At 35.8% G+C, this 27,399-nt stretch overlaps 1 protein-coding gene across 8 annotated transcripts in view; it reads right to left on the bottom strand.

The window, feature by feature from the left end:
• LOC110449660 (band 3 anion transport protein-like) overlaps positions 1–27,399 on the bottom strand; it is a 79,335-nt gene that overhangs the window by 12,974 nt on the left and 38,962 nt on the right. For 6 of the 8 annotated variants that reach the window (XM_021496666.1, XM_021496659.1, XM_021496662.1 and 3 more), the window contains 10 exons: positions 21,393–21,601; positions 19,414–19,801; positions 17,275–17,365; positions 16,795–16,979; positions 15,962–16,110; positions 13,604–13,781; positions 12,858–12,993; positions 8,940–9,026; positions 3,293–3,479; positions 114–410 (listed from right to left, as the gene is read on the bottom strand). In XM_021496666.1, coding sequence (XP_021352341.1) covers positions 114–410; positions 3,293–3,479; positions 8,940–9,026; positions 12,858–12,993; positions 13,604–13,781; positions 15,962–16,110; positions 16,795–16,979; positions 17,275–17,365; positions 19,414–19,801; positions 21,393–21,601 — 1,907 coding nt within the window. The remainder of the gene's footprint in view (positions 1–113; positions 411–3,292; positions 3,480–8,939; positions 9,027–12,857; positions 12,994–13,603; positions 13,782–15,961; positions 16,111–16,794; positions 16,980–17,274; positions 17,366–19,413; positions 19,802–21,392; positions 21,602–27,399) is intronic. The other 2 variants (XM_021496664.1, XM_021496667.1) reach the window with 2 other exon arrangements.

A 27,399-nucleotide genomic window follows, 5' to 3' on the forward strand; every position in this document is an offset into this window, starting at 1 on the left:
TAATTGTTGTAAAATAAAGAAAGATTATTTTTATATAAAATCTCTATCTATATTTTATAAAATTTCACACATTTTTCAAAGACAAGTGCTGAATTATTGTTTGAAGACCTTACCTGATTGGACATCAGCGTAGATATTGATCGTCCAACTTCGTGATAATCCATGGATGTTTCCTCTGGCCCAAGCAATATAAACAGGAACCGAACTGGGAGCGGCACTTCAGTCAGATTTTCAAGTATCTGTCCTTCAGCCAACCGGACAAAGGCCATGGTAGGTGTGTCAAGGTAGTCGACCGACCCTACCAGTACTGTGATAGCTTCGGCACCCTTTGGGATACGACGTGTGATGTCCCGTATATTTCGCTGGGTGCTCTCCGGAGTGGTAATGCCAATGTGAACACCGTCAGTCTGCTGTTGGAAAATAATTTCGAGGTAAGTTTTTATGTCATTCACACCTTAAATTTCATAATTGACTAATTCAACCTTTGAACTGAAAGGGTTCAATTATGTCTTCAGGGGTGAATGAGTCAACCTGACAGTGTAAAATAAATCTACACTAACTTAAATGTAAGTAAACAAGAGGCCCAATAGGCCTGAAATGCTCACCTGGTATTAAATGCACACTTGTAATCTTTAAAGTTGACTAAAATACAGCTACAGGCAGAATATCAGTGTTTGATTCAAAAGAACCTTTACAAAGATTTAAACATATGACGCCTGTGACCTTGAATGTCGAACAAGGACATTAGGTTGTACAGAGTTTAAAGTCTTCCAACCCAGCATGCTTTTGGCAAAATATCCTAACCCTGGACCTATTGGTTATACAGTCATTTAAAGATTTAACATATATTGACCACTGTGACCTTGAATATGGGCGAAGGTCACTCATTTTGACAAAATTTGTAGCCCTTCATCTCAGCCCGTTAATAACCAAATATCATCAACCTTGGCCTTTGGTTAATTGAGAAGTCGTTTAAAGGTTTTAAACATATTTGACCCCAGTGACCTTGAATACAAGTAAATTTCATTCATTTGAATAAACCTGGTTGACCTTTATCCTAGCATGCTACTATCATCCTCCTAGGACTTTTGGTTATTGAGAAGAAGTTGTTTAAAGGTTTTAAAAATATTTCACTCCTGTGACCTTGACCTATGACCTGTGACCTTGTGTCAAGGTTCTTCATTTGAAAAAACTTGGAAGCCCTTCATCGCAGCATGCTTCTGGTCAAATAGCATCATCCTAGGCCTTTTGGTTATTGAGAAGAAGTTGTTTAAAGGTTTTTAACATATTTGACCCCTGTGCATGACCTTGAATATAAGTAAAGGTCATTCATATGAACAAACTTGGTAGCCCTTGATCCTAGCATGTTTCTGGCCAAATATCATTATCATAGGACTCTTTAGTTATTCAGATTAAGTTGTATAAAGATTTTTTAAGACAAATGACCCCTATGACATTGAAAATGGATGAAGGTCATTCATTTGAACAAACTTGGTAGCCCTTCATCCCAGCATGCTTTTGGCCAAATATCATCACCCTAGGCATTTTGGTTATTCAGAAGAATTTGCTTAAAGTTTTAAACCTATTTTGACCCCTGTGACCTTGAAAATAGGCGAAGGTCATTTATTTAAACAAACTTGATAGCCCTTTACCTCAGTTGGCTTTTGTCCAAATATCATCACCCTAGGCCTTTTGATTATTAAGAAGAAGTTGTTTAAAGTTAAATATTGACGCTGGACGACGGACGCTGCACCATGGCATAAGCTCACTTGGCCGTTGGTGCCAGGTGAGCTAAAAATGTATATTGATGCTCAGTAACCTAAGAGTGTAAAATAAATGTACATTTTTAATCTACACTTTCTTTAGAAATGCACACTTAGGTTTTTGAATTACACCTCCTTAGACAGATATTTACAAAGGAAAATTGACTTGAAGCATGTGGTTTACACATGTCTAGCAGTACTACATATTTCACATGCAACTACATCGAAATTAAATAAGAAAATTCTTCACCAGAAATTTAAGGTCGATTTAGGAATATAAATGCCTACTTTCCATTGGGCCATTGGGAAAGAATTTGTTTTCTGACCACATTTACTTAAATGGAAAGCAGTAGGTACATAATGATACTGCAAGCTCTACCCAATTGTTTCCAATTTAATAGGATGGCCAGATAATTGTCTTGGCTTTTGATGGGTTGAGATTCTGGTACATAGGGGTATTTTAGAACTGTGAAGCTATAGTGAAGTCCATCACAATTAGGTGGGCATGCATGTACATGCATGCACAAATATGTTTATTTTTTCCCCAATTGGATCTGTTTTGGAGATATCTGATTTTTGTGTTTTGGGGATTTCTTTAATATTAGACTCTCACTTCAATTCCCACTTGGTACTGCAATAAATTTAAAGAGATTATACTAAGGTACGTTCTATGTTTTTCAAAACAACAAATTATCATTTGTGAATTTAATTAGAGATATCTGACATGATATTTATGTTAAAAGTTGAATGATACGACCCCAGAAAAAAGCATTCTTAAGCAACACAATAGTCAATACAGAGTGCACCCACCCTTAGGAGTGTTTTAAGAATGATGTTAGGGAACTCTTATTAGACTGTGATCTAACCAGGGTCTTTATATGAATTGTACAGATGTCGGCAGTGTCCACTAAACGCTACTAATGTGCGTAATAAAAGAAATAGAATAAGAACAGTTTCAGAAATACCTTCAGGATGCCATCACTGCAGAGAGAACAGAATGGTTAGGTTTAGTATTGTTTAACGTCCTATCAACAGCTATGGTCATTTAAGGACGGCCTCCCCTGTGTGCAAGATGCATCTGTGTAGTGTATGCATGTGTATTTTGGGAGGCTGTGATATGTTAGTGTTTGTCTCCTTGTGATAGCGCAGAACTGATGCCTCGTGCTACCTCACTGAAACAAACTGCCGAAGACACCCAGCAGGACACCCCATGGCCACTCAGTCACATTATACTGATAACGGGCGAACCAGTCGTCCCACTCCAAAATTGCTGAGCGCTAAGCAGGAGTAGAAACTACTGTTTTTACAGACTCTGGTATGTCTCGGCCAGGGGACAGAACCCAAAGCCTTCCTCACAGGGGAACACTCAACTAAAGGCCAAAAGTGAGGCATTGTCAAGGGAGACATTAGGAAGAAAACTTGTTTAGAAAGAAGAGAAAATAGATAAAGAAAATGTCCCCATATCACCCAGTACCTAATAAAGTTGTTTGTAACCACCATTTAAACACAAACTTTGACCTTTGACCCACCATGTTATTGTCTACATCAACCTTGACGAACTGCAGGTCCTTTGCCTCAAATTTCATGCCTTTTCCATTGACCTTGTCAGCCTTATTGTCACGACGCTCCAGCATCGGGATAGAGTTTGACGATGAACTTTTCCCAAAACTCGCCGAGGAAAATGACTTAATCAACGACAGCTTGTTTCCTTGATGTCTAAAGGAAATGAATTGTAAAAAACAAAAATTAACAACGTCATCCAAGACCAAATCTAACATTCATTATATCTGAACCAGTGTTTCTATGCTATCAAGACATCAAGACATCACTCAGGAAACAAGATCTTAGAAATTAATTATTGACTTTGTAAGGAATATCACCAATGACGAATAATACAGGATAAAACATAAAGGAATATCACCAATGATGAATAATACAGGATTAAACATAAAGGAATATCACCAATGATGAATAATACAGGATAAAACATAAAGGAATATCACCAATGATGAATAATATTGGATAAAACATAAAGGAATATCACCAATGATGAATAATGCAGGATAACACATAAAGGAATATCACCATTGATGAATAATGCAGGATAAAACAAAAAGGAATATCATCAATGATGAATAATGAAGGATAAAACATAAAGGAATATCACCAATGACGAATAATGCAGGATAAAACATAAAGGAATATCACCAATGACGAATAATTCCGGATAAAAAACATAAAGGAATATCACCAATGATGAATAATGCAGGATAAAACATAAAGGAATATCACCAATGATGAATAATACAGGATAAAACATAAAGGAATATCACCATTGATGAATAATACAGGATAAAACATAAAGGAATATCACTAATGACGAATAATACAGGATAAAACATAAAGGAATATCACCAATTACGAATAATGCAGGATAAAACATAAAGAAATATCACTAATGACGAATAATACAGGATAAAATATAAAGGAATATCACCAATGATGAATAATGCAGGAGAAAACATAAAGGAATATCTCCAATGATGAATAATACAGGCTAAAACATAAAGGAATATAGCCAATGATGAATAATACAAGATAAAACATAAAGGAATCTCACCAATGACGAATAATACAGGATAAAACATAAAGGAATATCACCAATGACGAATAATGCAGGATAACACATAAAGGAATATCACCAATGATGAATAATACAGGATAAAACATACAGGAATATCACCAATGACGAATAATACAGGATAAAACATAAAGGAATATAGCCAATGATGAATAATACAGGATAAAATATAAAGGAATATCACCATTGATGAATTATACAGGATAAACGATGTAAGAAAAACTAAGGCTTAATATTTCACATAAAATAAATAATCTTACGATGTAATTTCCTGTAGAGATGTCAGTACAACAATATACCAGGGGATCATAGGCTATTATTCATGAATTTCTGTTCTGTATAACAATACTTTCAAATAACAAGATGTTTTCTGCAGATCTAGAGTGATATGGATCTTTTACATCCCTCCCCAAATTTTAAAATTATGCCAATTTTCAAACCTGAAGAGAATATTGCAACAGTTATAATATTACAAACAGAAATAAATCGTCATAGCACAAGATATATCAACAAGGTGAAGCAATGTGGTCAAAATGAGATTACGATTGGTGTAAATACATAAACATTGTTTTAGTATGTTAAGGTAAATATAATAACATCGTTTTAGTCTGTTGAGGTAAATATAATATAACATTGTTTAAGTCTGTTGAGGTAAATATAATAAAATATAATAACATTGTTTATATATAACAACACTATATTTTTGCTTTGCTACATTAAAAAAAAACAACAACAACAGTAATTGTGCAAAAATATGCATGAATATAACTGACAAAATGCAAATAAAATCCATAGTAAACACTGTTATTTTCTTTATAGTCTACATCGGTAATACAGCTCAGTGATTATCCAAAAGGATATTACCTGTTAACAAAGACCATTAATGTTTAGGAAATATTTATCTATCTGGACTTGGTCCTCCCACCCCCTAACTCTCTCAGCNCATGCTGAAACAGTGAAACATACGTCATCTATAATGGTGAATTCAAGATAATCAAAGAAAATATTTAGAACAAAGGAAACCAGAACTACTACTACTACCGTTGTAAAGTATACGTGGTCAGGTCTACTGTTAGAAAAATAGAAATACTGGTTACATGAAAGTTGTCAAGAATCCGAGTAATGTCATAAATTCATGTCACAAATCAGCGTTACAAGTTAAAATCATTATTTTGTAACAATATTTTCTTTTTAAATAATAGTCATGTCAATATTTTGAAAGATGACCCCTGTCACTGACATGGTACCTTAATAAACCTCTACATTTTATTCTGTAATAAGCCCATGTCCAGTAATAAGCCCACCAATAGCTATTAGGGCTAATAAATGCTAATTAATCGTCCCATCATCAGCCCACCTCCATCTTTAAGTTAGAGAAAGTGTTTGCCACCCTGGGCTTTTTGCAGAATATAAATACAGCAAGCACTTTTAACTATGTGCAATGTGCTATCGTTCCTCCTCCTAAAGTGAACAATCAGTCATGTCTATTAACCTTCCTACGAGTGACTCATGCCAGAAATATCTCAAACGAAGATCACATCAATTTGGCTTGACGATCCAATTGACTTGGCTAACTTTGATGTCGTTAAGAATTTAACTTTTATGAAGTAGGTCAGGCATTACTTCTCAGTGACCGAGTTCAATTCTATAATTTTTTTACAAATAAAAAGGGGGAGTTGGCAGGAGAAACAACACATTTGGCAGGGGGAGTAACTCTGATATAAAAGGGGGATAATTAACTTGTATGTGACGGGAAATAACCCACATATCAAGGGGAATAACCCATCTCAAAACTATTTTGGAATGAGGAGACCATCCAAACAACAAGGAATGGCAACAGAACTTGTAACAGGAGAAGACAACCCACTTTTGGCACAGAAAACAAATCTGATCACTCATGTCATTTTTATAGTGTAGCCACATTATATCAATATTTTTGATGATTTCCTAAAATATGAAATATGAAACAAAATAGTAAATGCAAGACCTATTGATCAAAGAAACAGTATAAATACAATATATCAATCTGTATCAATCAGGAAACTTCTGGTAAGTTTCAAACACATGCAAATACAATACTCTGATGGGGAAAGAGAACCTTGTTGTCAGCCAGCTTACAAATCACTTCTCTCCTGAAGATCCCCTTATCCCAAATTATTTCTAGTTTTTCTTGTTTCTTATATTAACAGGTGCAAACAATTTCCACATATGTCATTATTGTATTGCTTTACATTTACATTCCTTCAAATACAGTATAATTGAAGAAAAAGAAGTAAATTTAGCAACATTAAGTCACACTGCATTCTAATAAACACAAGATTGTTCCTAGCCATTGTGAAATAGCTACAAGAACCATCATATCTACAATTAATCAACATCAAATTATGTGAAAAACACTAGCTTACAAATTGAAACAAAAATACATATTTGATTAGTGCTGTAAATTAACAAGAGTCCCAGGGGGCCTGTACTGCTCACCTGTTACTTCCTTTATCTGAACTAGGCAAGAGGTTGAAATGTTACCTCGAACTTGAGACCATTGGTGGGCTGACCACCTAATTTTGAAGCATTTACAGTAAAACACTTGTTATTAGACCTTCAGTCCACTCCAGAAAATTTCTTTAATAACGTTACATGTCTTGAATCTCTTTTCGAAACAATAACTCTCTCTACAATTTAAAACTATCTGCAAGCTGTTGGTCTTTTAAAAAAATTATGAGTCCCTACTTTCATTATTCAAGTTGATGCTACCTTTACATTCATTTGATGTCATTTTTATTGTACAGTTGTTTTTATTGAGCATTTAAATGTATTGGCCCTAATGATCAATCCTGAATTGACGGGTAGTGATACAACTAGGCTTCAGATTAAATTTTAGAAGGGCATGCAGTCATATACAGTTGTTGACTGGGTTTGAGGGAGACATGTAATTTGTTGAACCAGGAGACCAGACTCACAACCAAGGAAGACCCAGGGACAATGGTGTAGGCTGAGGGTCTATCAAAACATATATACTACCAGCAACCCGAGCCAACAACTGTTTTTAACTGTGCCAGTTATTTTTAAGTTAATAATAACTACAACAAAAGTTTAAGTTATTATCATTTCTCCGAGTCCCAACAAATCCCCTCTGCTATCTTTGAAAAACTCTTTTGTGACATCAATGTTATTTATAAACATTGTTAATTTTGTGACATCATATTTATTATTAAACAAATAAGATAATCTCAAATTTGTCATCGCAGCCAACAGATAAACAAACAACAGACAATTTAGCAATATATCCCACAGCTTTCACTTGAAGTGGTCCTACAGTACATGGTTGGACATCGGCTAATAATTTTGGATTGTGTAGCATTTATCTTTTTGGAAGAAAGTAAAAGCAGTTTAAATGTTTACAAGAGGAACAAAAAGAAAGTGTAAATAATGTACGATTATTCACACTGTGTCATTGTCACCATGGTGACCAAGGAGGCTGTTCCTCTCATTTATGCTAGTACAATTTTTCTAAACATTGGTTAGAATTAAGCAATGCAGTGTTATTGTTACTGTGGCGACTATTAAAGGATTTTAGTTAGCCACCATTGATACTTGGTTACCATAACAACAAAAGTCGGTGAGCTGTGCAGTATAACTGTTACCATAGTGACCAAGGTTTCTTAAGCCCCAAAGTGCTATCGTTACCATGGTGACCAAGGTTGCCGACACATGCAATGCCTTTATGACTGTGGTGAATAAATTTGGTGAACCACACAACCTTCATTACCATGGTGAATGATGTAGCAGAACACTGCTACTATTACCATGGTAACCAGTCGCAATGCAACTGCTTCAACAGAAGTTGAACTGAATTTGGCATTTTAATGAATGTTAACCAAAGTTATTGATATAAGGCACCACATGTTGTCAGTGACTGTTCAAATGTCAGTATCATGCAGAGGTGGATCCAAGGAATTTTAGAATAAAATTAAAGCATACTTTCTTGGTTTTCAAAAGTTCATATTCAATAAATTTTCACAAATTTCGTGAACCATATCTCCTGCCATTCTTTGGCTCCACCATTTTACTACACAGCATAAAACTTTCATGTCCAGTAAACTCTAATTCTAGGCATTCACAATGTCAATGGGGTTTACAGGATAGGTGTTAGGAGGACAAGATGTGGCTTCACCACAAAACTACAGCAATAAGCAAAACAAACTAAATGAAAGGAAAGTTAAAAAGGCCATGTATACATTCACACATAAAGAAGATGGTCTTGAATTCTGAAATTATTCACTATAACAAAATAAAGTGCAAAACGCGGAAAGGATAATTTAATAAATGATCGTTAATTGTGAATTCCAACATGATTAGATGAATTGTGAGGAAAGAAAGACAAAATCACAAAGATTTTTTTGATTTTTTTTTTTTAAACTTGATGATAATTAAAAACATGAAATTGTTCTTGATGTTCAAAATTCAAGGTCATTTGCTTTATAAATTTCTTCCGCAGTGGAAGAGATTTTAGTAACCATGGCAACATAAACGCCAACCTGTTTTTATTGTCCAATCCCATAGCTCTAAGATTCATATATGAGATATTCCGACGTATTAGTGATTTCACGCCCTCTCCGACATGTCTGAAATCAATGTATGGGTTCAAAGTTCAAAGTCTATGTTCATGTCTCATTCAGTGTAATATATATTTTTAAATTGATCAGAATTAGATTAATTCTACATGAATGTTTCTTTTTAAGATGAAAGGTTCCCCAATCATTACGAAGATAGCATAAAAGATAACTAGGAATGTTTTCATCAGTATGAATGAAGAATTACATATATGATTAAAAAAAAAATATCATTATCTCAGACAAGGGTAATTCTTCATCAGAACTTGTGTAGAGAGTAAGGATAAATGAAAGTGTAAAATATAAGAGAGCTTGGTTATTTCAGTTAAATGGCCACATGAAGCTTTTAAGAAAATCAAACATAAACAAAATTTGTTGCATTTCTACTCTTTTTTAAGTATGAACAAAGAAATAGCTTTGATTGGAAGATTTTACAACAAATTTGACTGAGGATTTGTTTTCAAGAGACATGAATATTCATTGATTTGGTTTAAGTCTTAGCATCACATCAAAACACAAGCTTTAAATCACCAAGGAAATAATTTTACCCACATGAAATTCCCAATACATACATGTAAACCACATATTTTATAACTTTAAAAAAATGAAAAAAAAACCTTGTTGAATTTATATCCCCCACTTGCAGGACCTATGGTAGGTTAACATTATTGAGTTTTAGGTTAAACATGTGAGTATCTTGCTGTTGAGACATAATGTACAGCTTGAAACTTGAAGAAGAAAAAAAGCCGTATACATAGAAGTTAGGTTTTTTATTGAACATGTAGGTATTACAGTGTAAATTAATCGTTTAATCCATCAGAATTTACTAACCTCATTAATCATCTGTAAATATGCACAAATCACATCGGTTGGCAAACTTAGCATGAGTTGGATGTTCATACAGAATTTGGTTGAAATATTTGCACAATATCTACAGCAATTATCACACGAAAAACCAAAGAGTGCCCGAGATGGTTGGAAAGACATAGGAACACAAACATTAATTGTTATCAAGTTTGAATGATTTTGCTAATATTTGCTAGAGTTATTAAGAGGAAACTGCAGATAAAGATGTTTTTCGTTATTCAAGGGGCCATTAAATTAGTTAGTTCAGAAATAACTTGAGAAATATCAGCAAATTTTAAATTTCCTATGCGAAGTTTCTAACAAGACAATCACTATCTTTTAAACAGCAATTTGTCCCATGCTCCATTGTTTGTGAACTTATATGGTAATAATCGCTTCATGTATCATATTTAAGCTTAATCCAAAATAATCATCTGCTTAATATCAAAATGTTTCAATTTTCACCTATCCTGATTTTCTGAATGAATTAATAATGACAATAACAAATGTTTAAATGAGAAGAATTTTACATTACAGGACACATCATTTTCTAGGCTTTTTTTTATGATTGGTTCACTTTTTTATGAATAGATAATAAAAGAATCCTCCGAAATGACAGGAATTTTTAATTTGTGAAATACATGATTTATGAATAAATTGTAACAAAAGAAATTCTCTGAGAAGTTTTAAATTATCCTATGCACAATTTCTATGAATAAATCATAGGTGAAAAAAATCCTGTAGGAATTTTAAAATTATCTGGTGAACAATTTTCTGTACATGAAAAAAATCTGACGCTTAATTTTTCATAAATGAGTGATATTATAAGACAACAAATATTTTTGAAGTATCACAAATTTTTTAATTATTTGATTCATCATTTTTATGAATGAATAATATTAAGAAATATTTTTTTCAGTATCAGGAAAACTTGAAATAATATTAATAACAATAAGACAGTAAGTCTTATCTGAAATGTCAGGAATTATATTATTTCTTGGATGAATTAATAATTTTTGAAATAATATTAAACACTAAATTCTTTCAAACATTCAGGCATAACATTCACTGTTTTCTATTGTGGTGGAGATAAGACCACAACTCTTACAAAATGTCAGGATTTTTTACATGCACCAGATCTTTAAAATTAAAAGTGATACAATTAAAGCACTTTATGAGATACAAATTAAAAGGTGTTTAAAGTTTGATGATGGATTCCATTTTTTTTTATTAATTAGATAATGTGTGTGTATTGTGAAATGTTTCAAATATTCACAATGTTAAATGTACATGATTTTTCTTTTTTTTTTTATCTAGTGAAATCTTCCACTTTAATTTTTATAGCATGAAATTAATGAATAAATGAAGTAGCGTGTTTGTTTTAATCTATCTTCCTGTATAATAAATAAACAGAGAGTGCTTGTTTTAATCTATCTTCCTGCATAATAAATAAACAACTGTCAATCATTCTCAGGACGTAGAATGACTGTAGCTGTTTACTCTGTTACATTCCCTGTAGGAATTTTGTAATTGAAATGTATTCCTTTCTTCCTGATTTTTTGTTTTTTTGTAGCAATAAATGATGAAGTGTGATCTTTGTAGTATTCCTACTTCTTATGATATTTGGTAGCAATGAGCAATATTTTTTATTTCTATATAATTTATATCATTTGTGTAAACAACTACATGTATTTGAAAACCTGATGTTCACCCCTATATAACTTTAGTAGACACAACCATGTATTGATCTGGACGAGTCCATTATGGTCTGCAGTGGTGAGAGGTTTAAGAAAGAAATTTCAATTGGTTTTAGAATGTAGTTTCCCAAATATCATTAATTTTCCTATAAACTGTAAAAAAAAAGGTCAGCAAATGTTTAGGCTAACAGTTGTTGTTCGATCACACTGACCCTGGTAGTTAATAATATAATCCTATCCAAACCTTGGCAGAGACAAAGCCGGGGACTAACTGTTCTAAAGTACGTAGGGGAATACTCGGAGTTCAGATGTACGATGAAATACAAATTTCAATGTTTTGCATGTGTCATATCAATCAAATTTATTTGAATTATTGCCTATACTTAAAAAAAAATAAAAAAAATATCAGCAATACAATCCGTCTTTATTAAAAGTTATGGGAAAAAAATCATCCAAATCACATCACGCTTTTGCCTATTATTTATCTTCCAATTGAAATGTCTTTTAAAATTTTATGTTTGATTGAATAAAACAAAAGGCAAAATAAAATGATTTTGTATTTCTGTGAAAGTTAGCCATACAAAAGATTTTTTTTTTTATTGATTTTTTTTATAATTTTTTTTTTGGAAAAGTGTGTAAAATAAAATAATAAAATTTGGTGTTAAATTTAGTTTATTTAGTAAATTGAAAAGATTGATATGATGCACACACTGCACTATCTACAGATGGATTCTAGGATGGATTTAAATAAAAATACTAACGAAACTAACTTCTTTGACAGCACACAAATATAACATCAACATGGCATGTCAATGTGCAATGGCAGTGCATATAATAAAATCTGGATATGTAAAAGCTGCCCAAACTGTGCTTAAATCTCCATCACAGCAAGCTGACAACATCACTCTGACTGGAAACATATAAACCCTTTAATCTATGGAATCATCTATGTCCTTATATAACCTTAGCCGTTGATAGGACGTTATTAAACACTGATGACCAATTACCTGCTAAGTGTTCCACACCTATGCATAAATTACACACATCCAATTTACTATCTAATAGAGACTGGTTCTCAAACATTCGACACAGCAATTAAAAAAAAATGCTAGCAAAAAAACTTGATCTATGTGTAATGATAGCTTGGAAAATCAAACAATATAGGCTCATTTTTACAACAAATTGAAATTACAAACAATATGAAGCATTCAAAAGTCAACAAAAGCTGTTTATACATTTAACACTCTCCATAAAACTTTTTAGTGATAAAGTTACGTTAAAAACTTTATTAAACCCATACCTGTGTTTTAGTAGAAGAGTGCGGAGTACGTTCCCCTTGTTTTCAGGTCGAAGCTGATCATGTATAATCATGGTGTCAATGACGCTGTTTACAATTGTTGGCAGATCAGAGGCGTCCAGGTCCAACAGCAAGCAGCCTAACCATCGTACACAACACAAGGTTTATTGCGATTGATTAGGAATTGTAATGGACGCAGGCTTTAGGCCTCTGCACCCATATCAAAAATATGATTACATAAGATAAAACAAACAACCTATACATCATAAACATAACACTGGTTCTCAGGCATTCGACACAGCAATTAACACAGGGTGGTTGGGTGGTGCAGCTGATAGCGCAATTGCCTTTCACCAAGGTGGCCGGGGTTCGATTCCCAGATCGGACGTGAAAAGGTTGGGTTCACCTTTATCAAGGCACTGGATAGCTCAGAACATGTGTATATTACATTAATAGATAATATAATAGGTTATAATATAGTGAGTTAATATTTAAAAACAGTCATCTGCTCGGCTATTGTAAGCCAAACCGCAATTTACACTGACTGCAACTTTGACAAATGACACTGTGTGTGTGATCAACAAAGAGATAAGAAAATACCGGGAAAACCGAAGTGTGAAAAAAATAGCTAAACCAAAACAAACTAAGATAACATACACATAACTAAACTTGTCAAATCTGAATGAAAACAATTGTCTTGGCTGTGTTTGATTACAACAGGTTTTCTCGTACAAATCTTCCCAACCTACCGCTCTCAAGACCTCGTCGGAGCTCCAGAAGGCTATGGAAGGACAGTGAGGCTACGTGAGGTTTACCCCATCTCTCAGCCCCCTCCTCTACATCCTCCTCAAACTTGATCCATCGGGCCTTCTCTCGCCATTCGTAGTCATTTTCCCCCAGGTACAACTCGTCAAGTTCCACAAACACCTGCACAGGTGAATTATATTTTTTTTATATTTCATATTGCCTATCGATTGTACTCAACCCAGACCCATTTGAAAACCTGTCCTAGATTTTATACAGATTAGAAAAATATTTACTAGATAATTGGAAATAAGCTGTTTTTGCCATAAGCTAGCAGTACCCATTTTCTCCACTTTCTAAGAATGGGGTCCCTTTGCTAAATATCAGCAAAATATTGCAGGTTTGTAAAACCAAATTTACTCACTACTGGTTAGTTAGACAATTTCTTTATTTTAAAGATGTATTCAAAAGATAGTAATCAAGGACTACAGTAAAGTTTTAATAATTTCTGTATCATTTGTTTGCAAAATCAGTGATAATGATGACAAAACACCAACAAGCTAAACTATAAGCTGTGTACATATATTCATTTGACTAAGTGCTCTTCTTTCAAATTTGCATGAACCTAATAAAATATCTGCCAAATCCCACTACATCATCCCAAAAGTTTCTTTGGAGATTATTTTGCCATTCATTACAAGAGGTCCAATGGGCCTGCATCGCTCACCTGGTATTCATCTTAGACGTGTAATCTTAAAAGTGGACTAAAATACAGCTACAGGCAGAATATCAGTGTTTGATTCACAAGAACCTATTAAAAGATTTAAACATGAAGCCTGTATTCTTGAATGTGGAACAAGGACATTAGGTTGAAAGTGGGTCAAGGTCATTCATTTGAACAAACTTGGTAGCCCTACATGCTACAGGCCCAATATTAGTACACTTTGCCTTTTGGGTATTGAGAAGAAGTCGTTTGAAGATTTTAAGACATCTGACCCCAGTGACCTTGATAGTGGGTCAAGGTCATTCATCCCAGCATGCTACAGGCCCAATATCAGTACCCTTGACCTTTTGGTTATTAAGAAGAAGTGGTTTGACGATTTTAAGACATTTGACCCCTGTGACGTTCAAAGTTGGTCAAGGTCATTCATTTGAATAAACTTGGTAGCCCTTCATCACAGCATGCGACTGGCCAAAATGATCCTAGGCCTTTTGGTTATTGAGAAGAAGTTGTTTAAAGAAAAATATTGATGCCGGACGGACTGACGACGGACGCCACACCATGGCATAAGCTCACTTGGCCCTTTAATTTTTTTTTAATGAAATAAATATTCAGTTAAGTTTAATTTAACATGCAAAACTCGTAATCTTAAAAGTGGACTAAAATACAGCTACAGGCAGAATATCAGTGTTTGATTCATAAAAACCTATGAAAAGATTCAAACATATGACGCCTGTGACCTTGAATGTCGAACAAGGACATTAGGTTGAAGAGAGTTTATAGACGTCCAACCCAACATGCTTTCGGCAAAATATCATTACCCTGGACCTTTTCGTTATACAGAACATTGACTATTGTGACCTTGAATATGGGCGAAGGTTATTCATTTTAACAAACTTGGTAGTCCTTCATCCCAGCATGTTACTGGCCAAATATCATCACCCTACGCCTCATGGCTATTCTGTGACCTTGAATATGGGTGAAAGTCATTCATTTGAACAAACTTGATAATCCTTCATCCCAGCATGTTACTGGCCAAATACCTTTATCCTAGGCCTCTTGGTTTTTCAGAAAAGTTGTTTAAAGGTTTTAAACATATTTTACACATGTGACCTTGAAAATGGATGAAGGTCATTTATTTGAACAAAAATTTCGTAGCCCTTTATCCCAGCATAGTACTGACCAAATATACTCAGCCTAGGCCACTTGGTTATTCGGAAGAAGTTGTTTAAAGGTTTTTAACATATTTGACCCCGTGACATTGAATATATGTCAAGGTCATTCATTTGAACACACTTGGTAGCCCTAAATCTCAGCATGTTACTGGCCAAATATCATCAGGTCTCTTAGTTATTCTGGAGATTTGTTAAAAGATTTTGACATATTTGACCCCTGTGACCTTGAAAATGGATGAAAGTCATTCATTTGAACAAACTTGGTAGTCCTTCATCCCAGAATGCTTCTGGTCAAATATCACCATCCTAGGATTTTGGTTACTGAGAAGAAGTTGTTTAAAGTCAAAAGTTAACGCCGGACAGACGGATGGCGGATGCCGCACCATGACATAAGCTTACTTGCCCTTTGGGCAGGTGACCTAAAGACCAACCATTACCAGTCGAGAATTTAGAAGCTGAGTATTTACCTCGTGGGGACTGTGGTCTATCTTCTTTCTCTTAAAGGTTGGCTTTTTCTTGCCCCTGTCAGATTTCCCGATGTGGACAATAGATGCTACAGCGTTGTGCTTGGCTATTTTGTGACGTCGAATTCCACGCACGTTCTCCAAACGATGGCCTGTATAATACACAGGTATGTTTCATGAAGTGTCACAGAATTTATTTATATATTTATTGGGTTCTTAAGGCTGTTAACACAGAAGAGGTCATTAGGGCCAATAAAAGGTAGATAAAACATGTAAAAGGAAATGAGATCAAACAAACTAAAAGATGAAAAGACAAACGTCAACTTGAAGATGTTAAGTTATATCTTTTTAAACAGACCAACAGTTAATTTGTTATATAACTATGATATTTTCTGATGTCGGCTCAAGGTCAATGCAATCTAATAACAAGTGCTTTTACTGTAAAAATGGTTTAAACTCTTCACAAAATTAAATACAGATTTACATCTTTCTAAAGTCCTTCTACTATCCAAGATAAATTGTTCTTCTTCATTCCGTATCTTTACAATACACTAAGTCGTAAGGTCTGTCAGCACCACTTCAGGGGTCACATATAGATGATGACCCTTGATGCAGTGTTGTGCGATCCTGCACCATAGCTTATAAAGAAATGAAATCACAGATTTAATTATCAGTAAAGTGCTTTTGTAAAGAACAAAATTTATTGGATGAACACCTCCTGATAGTAATTTTTTCATGGTCCCAACATTTTTGATGCAGCATAGTCTGTCTTAGTTAGTCTTCGGTAATATGGAGGACTGTAGTCTGACATCAGTGAAATATTTGTGTATACATACTTGTCATGTCATCCAAATCAGCCTTTTGAAGTAAAATGGCTTCCTCTGTTTCGGTGGGAACATGTTTGAGGTAGTCCTCCATCTTAACTTCGCTTCCGATCTGTCGTCGTAGTAACAAGTCTTCATGTTTGAAAGGATCATGATTGTGGTGTTTGTGACGATGTTTTTGGATCCGTGGCTCAGATCTATCATGTGACAAAAATATTATTTTAAAGATGACGACTGATAGAAACTGATGACAAATGACAGGTTATGATGACATTTTCTATCGGAAATGATGACGAGCAATGAACATGATGACAAAAGATGGGAAATTGTAACGAGAAATGATGACAACAATTAAGAAGAAAATGATAGTCATTTAAAAGTCATTTTCACTTCATAATTTTACATGACATTGCATACTAAATTTCAGAATTTAGAAAATTCAGTTTAACCTTATTGACCTATGACCTTGACATCATTAACCTTTAAACATACCTGCTAGAGGCATGAAGTGGTTGGTTTGTTCCGTCCCCTTGACTCTCCAAAGATGTATCACTTTTCAGTGTAGGAATGCTGTCCTCTGCCCCTGTAACACATCATCATCACTTGTGTTTTAAGATTCAGAGAATCGTACATAGGAGTTTCATATGAGATTGATGAAACTAGTCTAAGAATTTTTCAATTTAGCTAGCCTCTGGCAAGCTAAACTGAACAACTTGTGACGAGTTTCATAAATGTCATATGAAATGAAAATGAGTGTAAGATCCTTTTTATCACATAATCAATATTTGTGGCATTTATTTCTTGTAAAACGACAATTTTCATGCAACCTTGAAATGTAAAAAGCTGCCATTATGACCCCAGTACGTAAATCTGTGATGTCATGTCTACTTGTCCAAAGGTGACGTCACTGTTGAAATTTACAAACAATCACAGGGCTGATAGGTCATATTACATGGGTTAATACGCCAAAAATTGAGACATGGGTATATTCACTGGATAACACATAACATTAAGTAAGAAACATAATTTTTACACAAATGTTTTTTTTTAATTGATTCTGATCTAGTATTTTGCTGTTTTGACAACAAATTGCCATTTAACAGTGCAGAAATTTGAACTACCAGGAAGTTCAACCATGCACTTTTTACTCTTTAATTAGATGATCTCAGATTGGCATAAGAAAAATGCTTATGATCGTTGGTCTAGAAACAGTTATTGTCAACCGCCAGCACGAGTCCTGTATATATATATATACATATGAATGTTTTTTATGTTCAAAAATTACAAATTTCTAGCTTTTTGTTTCAAACAATGCTACACATCCCAAAACAATTGAATACAAAGAAATGGACAATTTGGAAAGCTTAGGTTTTCATAAAACCATCTTCACATTGTTGCATAACCATCAGGTTACATTTTCATCAGATTCTGCTGGTCAATTGTGAATGAGTGTAGCCTCCTTAGTAATATACAAGAGGCCAAATGGGCCTGCATCGCTCACCTGGTGTTAACTTCACACTTGTAATCTTTAAAGTGGACTAAAATACAGCTACAGGCAGAATATCAGTGTTTGATTCAAAAGAACCTATTAAAAGATTCAAACATATGACGCCTGTGACCTTGAATGTTGAACAAGGACATTAGGTTAAACGTGGGTCATGATCATTCATTAAACAAACTTGGTAGCCCTCCCATCCCAGCATGCTACAGGCCCAATTTCAGTACCCTGGGCCTTTTGGTTTTTGAGTAAAAGGGATTTGAAGATTTTATGACATTTGATCTCTGTGACCTTGAAAGTGGGTCAAGGTCATTCATTTGAACAAAATTGGTAGTCCTTCATCCCAGCATGGTACAGGGTCAATATCAGTACCCTGTGCCTTTTGGTTATTGAGGAGAAGTTGTTTGAAGATTTTATGACAATTTACCCCTGTGACCTTGAAAGTGGGTCAAGGTCATTTATTTGGACAAACTAGGCAGTCCTTCATCCCAGCATACTACACTTTTGGTTATTGAGGAGAAGTTGTTTGAAGATTTTAAGACATTTGACCCCTCTGACTTTGAAAGTGGTTCAAGGTCATTAATTTGAACAAACTTGGTAGCCCTTCATCCCAGCATGCTACAGGCCCAATATCAGTACCCTGGGCCTTTTGGTTATTGAGAAGAAATTGTTTGAAGATGTTAAGACATTTGACCCCTGTGACCTTGAAAGTTGGTAAAGGTCATTCATTTGAACAAACTTGGTAGCCCTTTCCCAGCATGCTACTGGCCAAATATCATCAGCCAGCTGGGCCTCTTGGTTATTGAGAAGAAGTTGTTTAAAGTAAAAAGTTGACACTGGATGGACGACAGAAGACGGCCGACGTGCCATGCCATAAGCTCACTTGGCCCTTTGGGCCATGAGTTGAGCTAATAATACCTGATTACACAACATATAAGTTTATCATATCATATGTGTTTCTGACTAGAGCCAAGATATCAATGAAGTGTTTTTATTTTAATGTCATATGCGATCCAAACAAGCAAATTACAGAAGTATAATCCTTTCCTAAATATCTAAATTAAGATGCTGCATCGATTATGGTTTCACAAAAGGACTTAATTACATAAAAATATGAACTAAATAAATCTTACCAATAGAAAACTTGACACTGTGCTTTGGCTCTTCATAGGAAACTCCATAATCACTTTGGTGTCGGTCAAGAGTCGCTGGCGGGGACAACTGTGGTTCGTCAGCATAATCTCCGACATAAAATATTTTATTTGGAGAGGTTGCTTTCACTGTTGTTTCGTCTTTCTTCTGTTTGTCCACCTCGTGAATGGGAGAAGTTGCTCTGTCCCCAATATAAAACCCGACCTTAAAGTCATCATTTGAGGGCTGGGGTGTACGCTGCCCCTTCGGACTTGCCTCAGACTGGTGCTGGGCAGGGACCAGTAACATTGAGTCAATTTCATCCCCAACTCTGTAGTCGTCAAAGTCATCACTTGACATTGAAGAAGATGAAGACCCCGCCGGGGAAATCTAGTGGCAACAGAAATGCAAACATGATAATAATAAATTTTATTTATTGAGGATTAAATCCTGATTTAGCCAAAGGCTAATTTCCCTCAGAGTCCACATGATGTTTTGATACATTGTAAGTTGTTTTTATTAAGGGTCCAAAGTTATCTACTTGCTTTTTCTTATCAATTTCTTGGTATGTGGCCTTTGAATATATTCCCAGTTGAACCCCATCATAACATGAGCATTCTCAACATAATCATTGACAGTATATGGGGAAATTAAACGTAGGCAGCCAATATTCCCAACATACATCACAAAATAAAGTCTAGGCTTTAAATGTCTAATAAAATGACTGAATATAATGGTTTGAAGACTTGAAAATACAGTTTACGTTGTACATTGTGTATTCATTTCAGTTTTTCTGTCACTGATTAGTCAAGTTTGTATGGTGCACTGTGTACGTTTACTATCAACACACACTGCATTATCCTGTATTTCCATATTCTATATCAAATATGAGGTGTGTTTTATTCCTTAAAATCTACTCGGTGATGAGATTGGCCAAAATCAATATGGCGTCTCAAATACTCTACAGTTCGGATTAGAGACTCGAGATAAACAGAACCGTTCACCCCCTTCAGAATGATAAAGGGGAATCTCAACCTGAAGGGGAAGAGTTTTTTAAGTTGTAAAATAAGAGGCTTGCCAAGTATTTTGCAAGTTAAGAATGTTTCCCCGAGGGTTGAGATTCCAAATCTCACCTCAAGGGGGTGAATGATTCTTTTTCTCTAACTGAAATGATACATGATGCAATGTTGATGTTACAATGCATTGTTGAAGTGACTTAAATGCATTGTAGACGTCATTGCATTGTAGACATGACGTCATTGTATTGTAGACGTGACTTCATACAATTGAGACTAGGGAATACCCCCGTCTCCATCAAAGGTTGAGACTCATAGAATCTCTCACCCCTTTGGGGGTGAGATAGGGTAATCTCAACCCGAGGGGGAAGATTCTTATGTTTGGCAACTTAAGAATCTTTCCCCGAGGGTTGAGATTCCCCTATCTTACACACAAGGGGGTGAATGATTCTTTTTCTCTTACCCTGTTCTCGCAATGTGTATCCTATACACAATGTTATGATAATGTTACATGCTAAATTCAGGGTTGACGTGACGTTGATGGATTGTTGACATGACGTCATTGTATTGTTAAAGTGACGTCATTACATTATGAATATGATACATAATCGGTGAAGAAGGTAAGAGAAAAAGAATCATTCACCCCCTTGAGGGTGAAATAGGGGAATCTCAACCGTCGGGGAAAGAATCTTTAGTTGCCAAACGCTCGACAAAGCCTCATGTTTGACAACTTAAGAATCTTCCTCCTTTAGTTGACATTTTCCCATCTCACCAAGGGGGTGAGAAACTCTATTTATCTCACACCAAAACAGTGTGGACATTCCTGTCCAGGGTAAGAGTAAAACCTCCACTTCAGACATAAGATGGCTCTATTAGTTTTGATACATGTATTAGTGCAGTTATATTTAGATTATACATGGTACAGATTATAATGGTAATCAGACCACATATACTTTGTGACATACCTCATATTCCTCCACTTCCACCTCGGGGATTGATGGCGACAGTGTGGCCGAACGTGATGGAAAACTCTTGACAGTGTGCATCTTCCTCTTCTTTTTCTTCTTCTTCTTCTTTTTCTTTGGTTTGTCATCCCTGACGCTCTTGCAGGAGCGACTGCTACGCAGTGCCTTAAGAGGGTGGTGAATATGGGGGAAAGAGTCTCGCCGATGACCTGTAACATGTCACACAGAGGTCAAGCAAAAGTAAGGTCAAGGTCAAACATAAATGAATTCAATGATACGAATTGTTACTTTTTGTAGAGAAAATAAGATTTCTGTGTTAAAAAAGGACACATACACTATTTTTTTTCAGTCTAGGTTATCCATGAAAGTAAATTTCCAATGAGTATGCTTAAGTTTTGGAGACCAAAGGGTCAAGAAACTTTCAAAATTGGGTAAAACAGTAATGCTGTATAAAATTTAAAAAAACACCATAAAAACAGAAGTCTGATTGGAATTGTGCAGTAGTAAACCCCATTAAAACAGAAGTCTGATTGGAATTGTGCAGTAGTGTCCTCATCTTTAAAGTAATATAGAAGATATGTACAATAACATCTGTAGAGCAAAACCTGGGTACACCTCAGGCGAGTCAGATCAAATGGTTCAATTAAGCCAATTTTACTATTAACTCTGATGTCCATTGACAGAATTCATTGGCAAGGAAGACAAATTGCTATAAAGAATAAGTTTGCAATATGCCAGTTTGTAGTAAACCATACAAAATTGTAACTATACATGTATACAGTATGGCATTGATAAGCTGCATATCTACTCTCTATATATACAGTGATAACTATCAGCTGTCATTATATCTACTATATCTACATGTATACACACATAAAACCAAGTAGCAATCAGCCGTATATGTAATTTAATGCATAGTGATTTAATTTTGTAAGAAAACAATTTCGGAGATACCAAATACGTTTCCTCGATCTCGATAGAGGTGACAGAACTCAGGTAAGTTTAACAGATCTCAGCTTTTCTTTTTTTCTTCTATATTTACCATCACAACGACTTCTGATGCCTTTACATATATATGTTACATCATGGCCAAACAAATTGTGTGATAGTGTTTTACTTTTTTAAATTTCCTAAACTGAACGGATGCAATAACATGCTCTCGCAAAATGCACCAGTGGTCATAGTCTCATGACGGTTTGTTTTGTGAGTGAGGTTCAATACCCTGGAAGACACACACACAAAAAAAGACAAAAAAAAGAAAGAAAACAGATGGACACTCAAGTGGAAAGAAAGGTGAAGAAAACATAGACATAAACATTTAATAGACAGAAAGACAGAAAGATTCAGGCAGAGAAAAGGAATGAAAGATGGATAGAGTCAAGCGTAGAAACAAAAACAGACTCAGAGAGTAATTAAGATAGACAGATTCAGATGCAGAAAAGGAAAGAAAAATGGATAAATTCAAGTGGATAACACAAAAGACAGACTCATATCGCTAGAAAGACAGAAAGATGGCCAGATTTGGGTGGAGTGCAAAATAAGAAAGATGGGTAGATTTCAGATAAAGAGAAAGGGCGGTAGACCCAGATGGACAGATAGAGACAGAGACAGTCAGGGATTAAGAGAGTGGGAGAAAGATTATCAGGACAAGATGATAAAAATAAATGTTGTTAATCACATCTTTACACCAATAATACTACCCACCACAACTGAAAACAAACCAGTTCAACTTCTTTTAAGAAGACTAATTTTAAATCTAAAACACTGTTTTAACCTCTTGTAAGATGAACAAATTCAGAGTTTATGTGTAAGCTAGGATGTTATTACCACACCCGGACAATCAGGACGATGCTGTATCATTCAGTAATAGAATTTATTAGCATATTCAAACATTAACTAGAGGTTAAAAACTACCAAATCTAACAACAATGCATAGGCCTGTTTGTCATGGGATTCTAAATCAATACCAGCAAGTACAATGTATATAGAATATTTACTCTCAATTCTGCAAACAGCTCTCCAAAACATAAAAAATCTGCCTCTAAAAAAATCAACAAAAATACCATTTATCTGAAGCAACTTGATAAAACTTGAGAACTTGAAGAACAGATTTTAGGTCTGTTTAGAAGGAGCTAAGCCGTAACTATCATTTCAGGTAAAGATACGACCCTAAAATCTTGAAAATAAGATTAAAATTTCAGGCTTATTTTGAAACCAGTCTATTTCTAAGACCATTTTATTTTATAGGCCAATTAGACTGGAAGACATGTTTATTTTCAAGGCTGTTTCACATGTCAGGTTTTTTAAATGGTTCATAAAGTTGCATTATTGCTATAAATAATCACAACTATTTACATTAGACATGGTTTATGTATTTCCTGCAAAGTGTTTGGTGCTGTAATAAAGTATAATGCAAATTAAGCTATAGATATTTTAATATTTTTTTGTATTGACAGCAAATTGACTGCAAGGAATCAAATGTATCTTTTCGAGACCAGCCTTTTTTCAAAACTGGCTTACTTTTGAGATATACTTGACTTCACTGACACAGGGCCGATACAGGTGGAGGCATGCTTCAGTGCTTAGGGAGTTAGCAGACATATACTGGAGCATGAGAAAAGGGAAAAAACTATAGAAAGAAGAGAGAACCCACCATGACAAGCATGAAGCCAGATTCAACCACCTCTTCGATCCGAGACGAGTCTGACCAGTGGGAAATGAGGGTCGACTTAGGAAAGAAGTTGGTCTTCCCACAGATAGTCCAGATCACAAAGAGGCCAGACATTGTGATATGGTCTGCTTAAGACAAGAAGCTGGTGACCATAGAACTCACTGTCCCATGGAAGTCGAGGTGCGACATGGCATATGAGCGGAAGAAGGCCATGTATACCGAGCTTCTAGACCAGTACAGAAGCTGTGGTTGGAAAACATGGTGTCCTGATTAAGATTGGCGCCAGAGGATTTCCTTCACAATCTGTCAAGAGAATGCTAATTTAAGTGCCCTAGGGATCAAAGGAGGCAAGAGAAAGCGAGCTGTTGGGAGACTTGGACAGTAAGCAGAGAAAGCATCTAGCTGGCTGTGGATCAAGAGGGAGGAGAAGAGATGGCAGTTAACTACCGGTACTTGATAATTAAGCACTGCAGTAACGGCGCCCGGAGAGTGTCAGATGCAGGGTAATTCAATTTCTCTGGCAAATTGTAAATTCTGAAGGTGCAATATACTGTGTATGTGTTTACATCTATCAACTGTGGAACAAGAACAGAACCTTGTTGCACACCTATAATTATATCAAAAGTGGACAAAGAACAGAATCTTGCCGCACTCACAACCAATTGGGTTATGCAAATGCCCTCTGTTTCAACAGTAGATTAGACAGTCAGCAGAGAAAGCATCCAGTTGGCTATGGGTCAAGAGGGAGGAGGGCTGGCAGCTAACCACTGACCCGTAGTGCCTGATCAGCACTGCGGTTCCACCACCTGGAAAGTGTCCTGGGAATAAAGGATGAAACACTTGTTGATTGGCGGCTTCCAGCTGATGAGTCGGAGGTTTTGTGCAGCTCTCGCTTTATACAACACCACATTACCTTCCTGGGAACAAGTAACTTCTAGGAAAGACTAGATGGCAATCAAGAATAGATTGGTGACACTGGAAAGACAGGTGGCGACCAGAAACAGACTGGCCAGGAGCAATAAGGGGTAGCATCCCAGATTGCAGTCTATGTAAGAGGACACCCATTATTCAGCTACAGACTCCATTACAAAAAAATACCCTCAGAATCTTCTGAAAGGAGGAAGAGGATGAAAGACTCATTAGAACGGATACAACAGTAATGACACAGCTTGTCCAATCAACTTTGACTGGAATGAAAGCAGAAACGAATGTAGGTGCGGTTAAGTCTGGAAGAACCTTTTGGGCTTGCACATCCATCGTTAGCAAAAACTGTGTGTGGGCACAAGGCAAGTCAGCAGCAGTGCTCAGTTTTATATCCAGTGAGAAGATGGAGGATGCTTGTCAGAACACACCCACAGTACTGGGGACCCCACAGCGACTGAGGAGCTTTAATCAGTATCAACACACAGCAGTCAGGAATGGAGGTATGTACAAGGAGAAGTATTTGATGACGACGAACTACTATCAGCGTTACTAGAAACGCAGAGTGACCCAGAGACAAATTCAGACTTACTGCACGCCACCTCAACAGCAGCTCACAAGGAGGATGGTTGCCAAGAAAGCCAAGAATAGTTTGGCCCAGGACTGCAGACAAGAAAGTCTGGAAAGATCTAGATAAAGACCTTCATGGAATACTTAAAACACACTTCAAGGTGCAGCTGAACGAAAACTGGAATCCTAAACAAGACTAGTTTACACTGTTGGGAAAGAAAGATTTGGACAGATCCTTCAGAAAGCTCCAAAAACAACTGGACAGACAAACAGAAGGCGGCGGCAGATCAAGGACATCAGGTGTGAACTGAAGGTCTTGAGAAAGAGATATAGAGAGGCCAGGGAAGAAGAGATGTCAGGACTGCAGCAATTGAGAGATACCCTGAGGGCATCACTTATAAGCCTACGCAAAGCATAGCAGCTGCATGACAAGAGTAATAAAAGAGCCTAGCGTCGAGCTGAATTCATATCAAATCCATTCAAATTCTCCAAAAATCTGCTAGATAAAGAGAAATCAGGCAAGATAGAGAACAAAAGGAAGGAATCACACAGTTTCTGATGGAAACGCACTGATTCTAACACAGACGTCCCATTGATGAAAACGCACTGATTCTATCGGAGACGTCCCATTGGGTAACTGCCAGAGGACTGAACCAGCAGCAATAACCGCCCACTCCACTTAAACAACAAAGGAACCTACACTGAAAGAGGTAACCGAAGTGGTGATGAAGGTAAGAACAGGGTCTGCACCAGGACCAAATAGTATTCCCTATATAGTATATACGATGTGTCCACAGGTTCTACGACGACTTTGGAATTTCCTGGAAAGTGGTTTGGAAGAAAGGTAATGTACCAGATTGTTGGCAACAGGCAGATGGAATATTTACACCAAACTCGGCATTGGATGAGACAGAGTCTGGTAATCAGGAAGGGGAAGGTCCAACCTCCAGGTGTAGGGAGAAGACATAGCATCCATATAGTAGACAATCCTATAGAGTGCCTAGGCAAATGGTATGATGCCAGCCTGAATGATGCAAGCATCAGCACTCCCAGCTGATGAGTCAGTGGCTTGTGCAGCACACACTGTATACAAAACTGCAAAACATTACTGTAAGGAATCCCAGGCCTATTTTCAAAGCCAGACTATTTTCAAATCAGGCTATTATAAAGATTTTAGCTGAGGTTTGCCTATCGACCATGATGCTGGTTATAGTAAGACAATCAGGTCCTTGACTAAGGTAAATCTTTTCACCCTTGTATCATATAACTGGTATTATCAAAGTGTGGTGTTGATAACCAGGGTTACATTTAGTTAAGCCCAATTTAATCATTCATCCCTGCATATCTAACCTGGACTTGTCCAGTCTTTGATTTGGTATGGTTCAAATGTGACTTTAGAGGTGAATGGGTTGCAATTAAGGAAAGAGGTTGAAAACGTAAAAAAAATGACAAATTAAATAATAACAGCTAGACAGCTGATAGATGCTGTGTGATCACAATTAAAACTCCAGAAGTTTAGACTCATTTATATACGTTGTATACACGTCTGATACAAAAAAGTTAATTTCAAGATCACATGGTAAGACTATAAGGGGCTATACTTAATGTGAAGCCATCAGATCATGCAGATCATTGGTTAAAATTGTATATTGTGTGAAAAATTGTGAGCAAATATAAACTGAAAACACAAAATCCTTACATACCATTCAACAACACAAAATCATTACATACCATTCGACAGACTGTTAATTGAAAACTACTCAGTAAATAGTTTATATGTGTGCTACCTTACTGGGACTTAACTTGAACCCCAGAGTACTACAAAAGAGTTCTAAATACATTAAG

This window comes from Mizuhopecten yessoensis, unplaced genomic scaffold, assembly GCF_002113885.1.
Source record: "Mizuhopecten yessoensis strain PY_sf001 unplaced genomic scaffold, ASM211388v2 scaffold4761, whole genome shotgun sequence".
Taxonomy (NCBI): domain Eukaryota; kingdom Metazoa; phylum Mollusca; class Bivalvia; order Pectinida; family Pectinidae; genus Mizuhopecten; species Mizuhopecten yessoensis.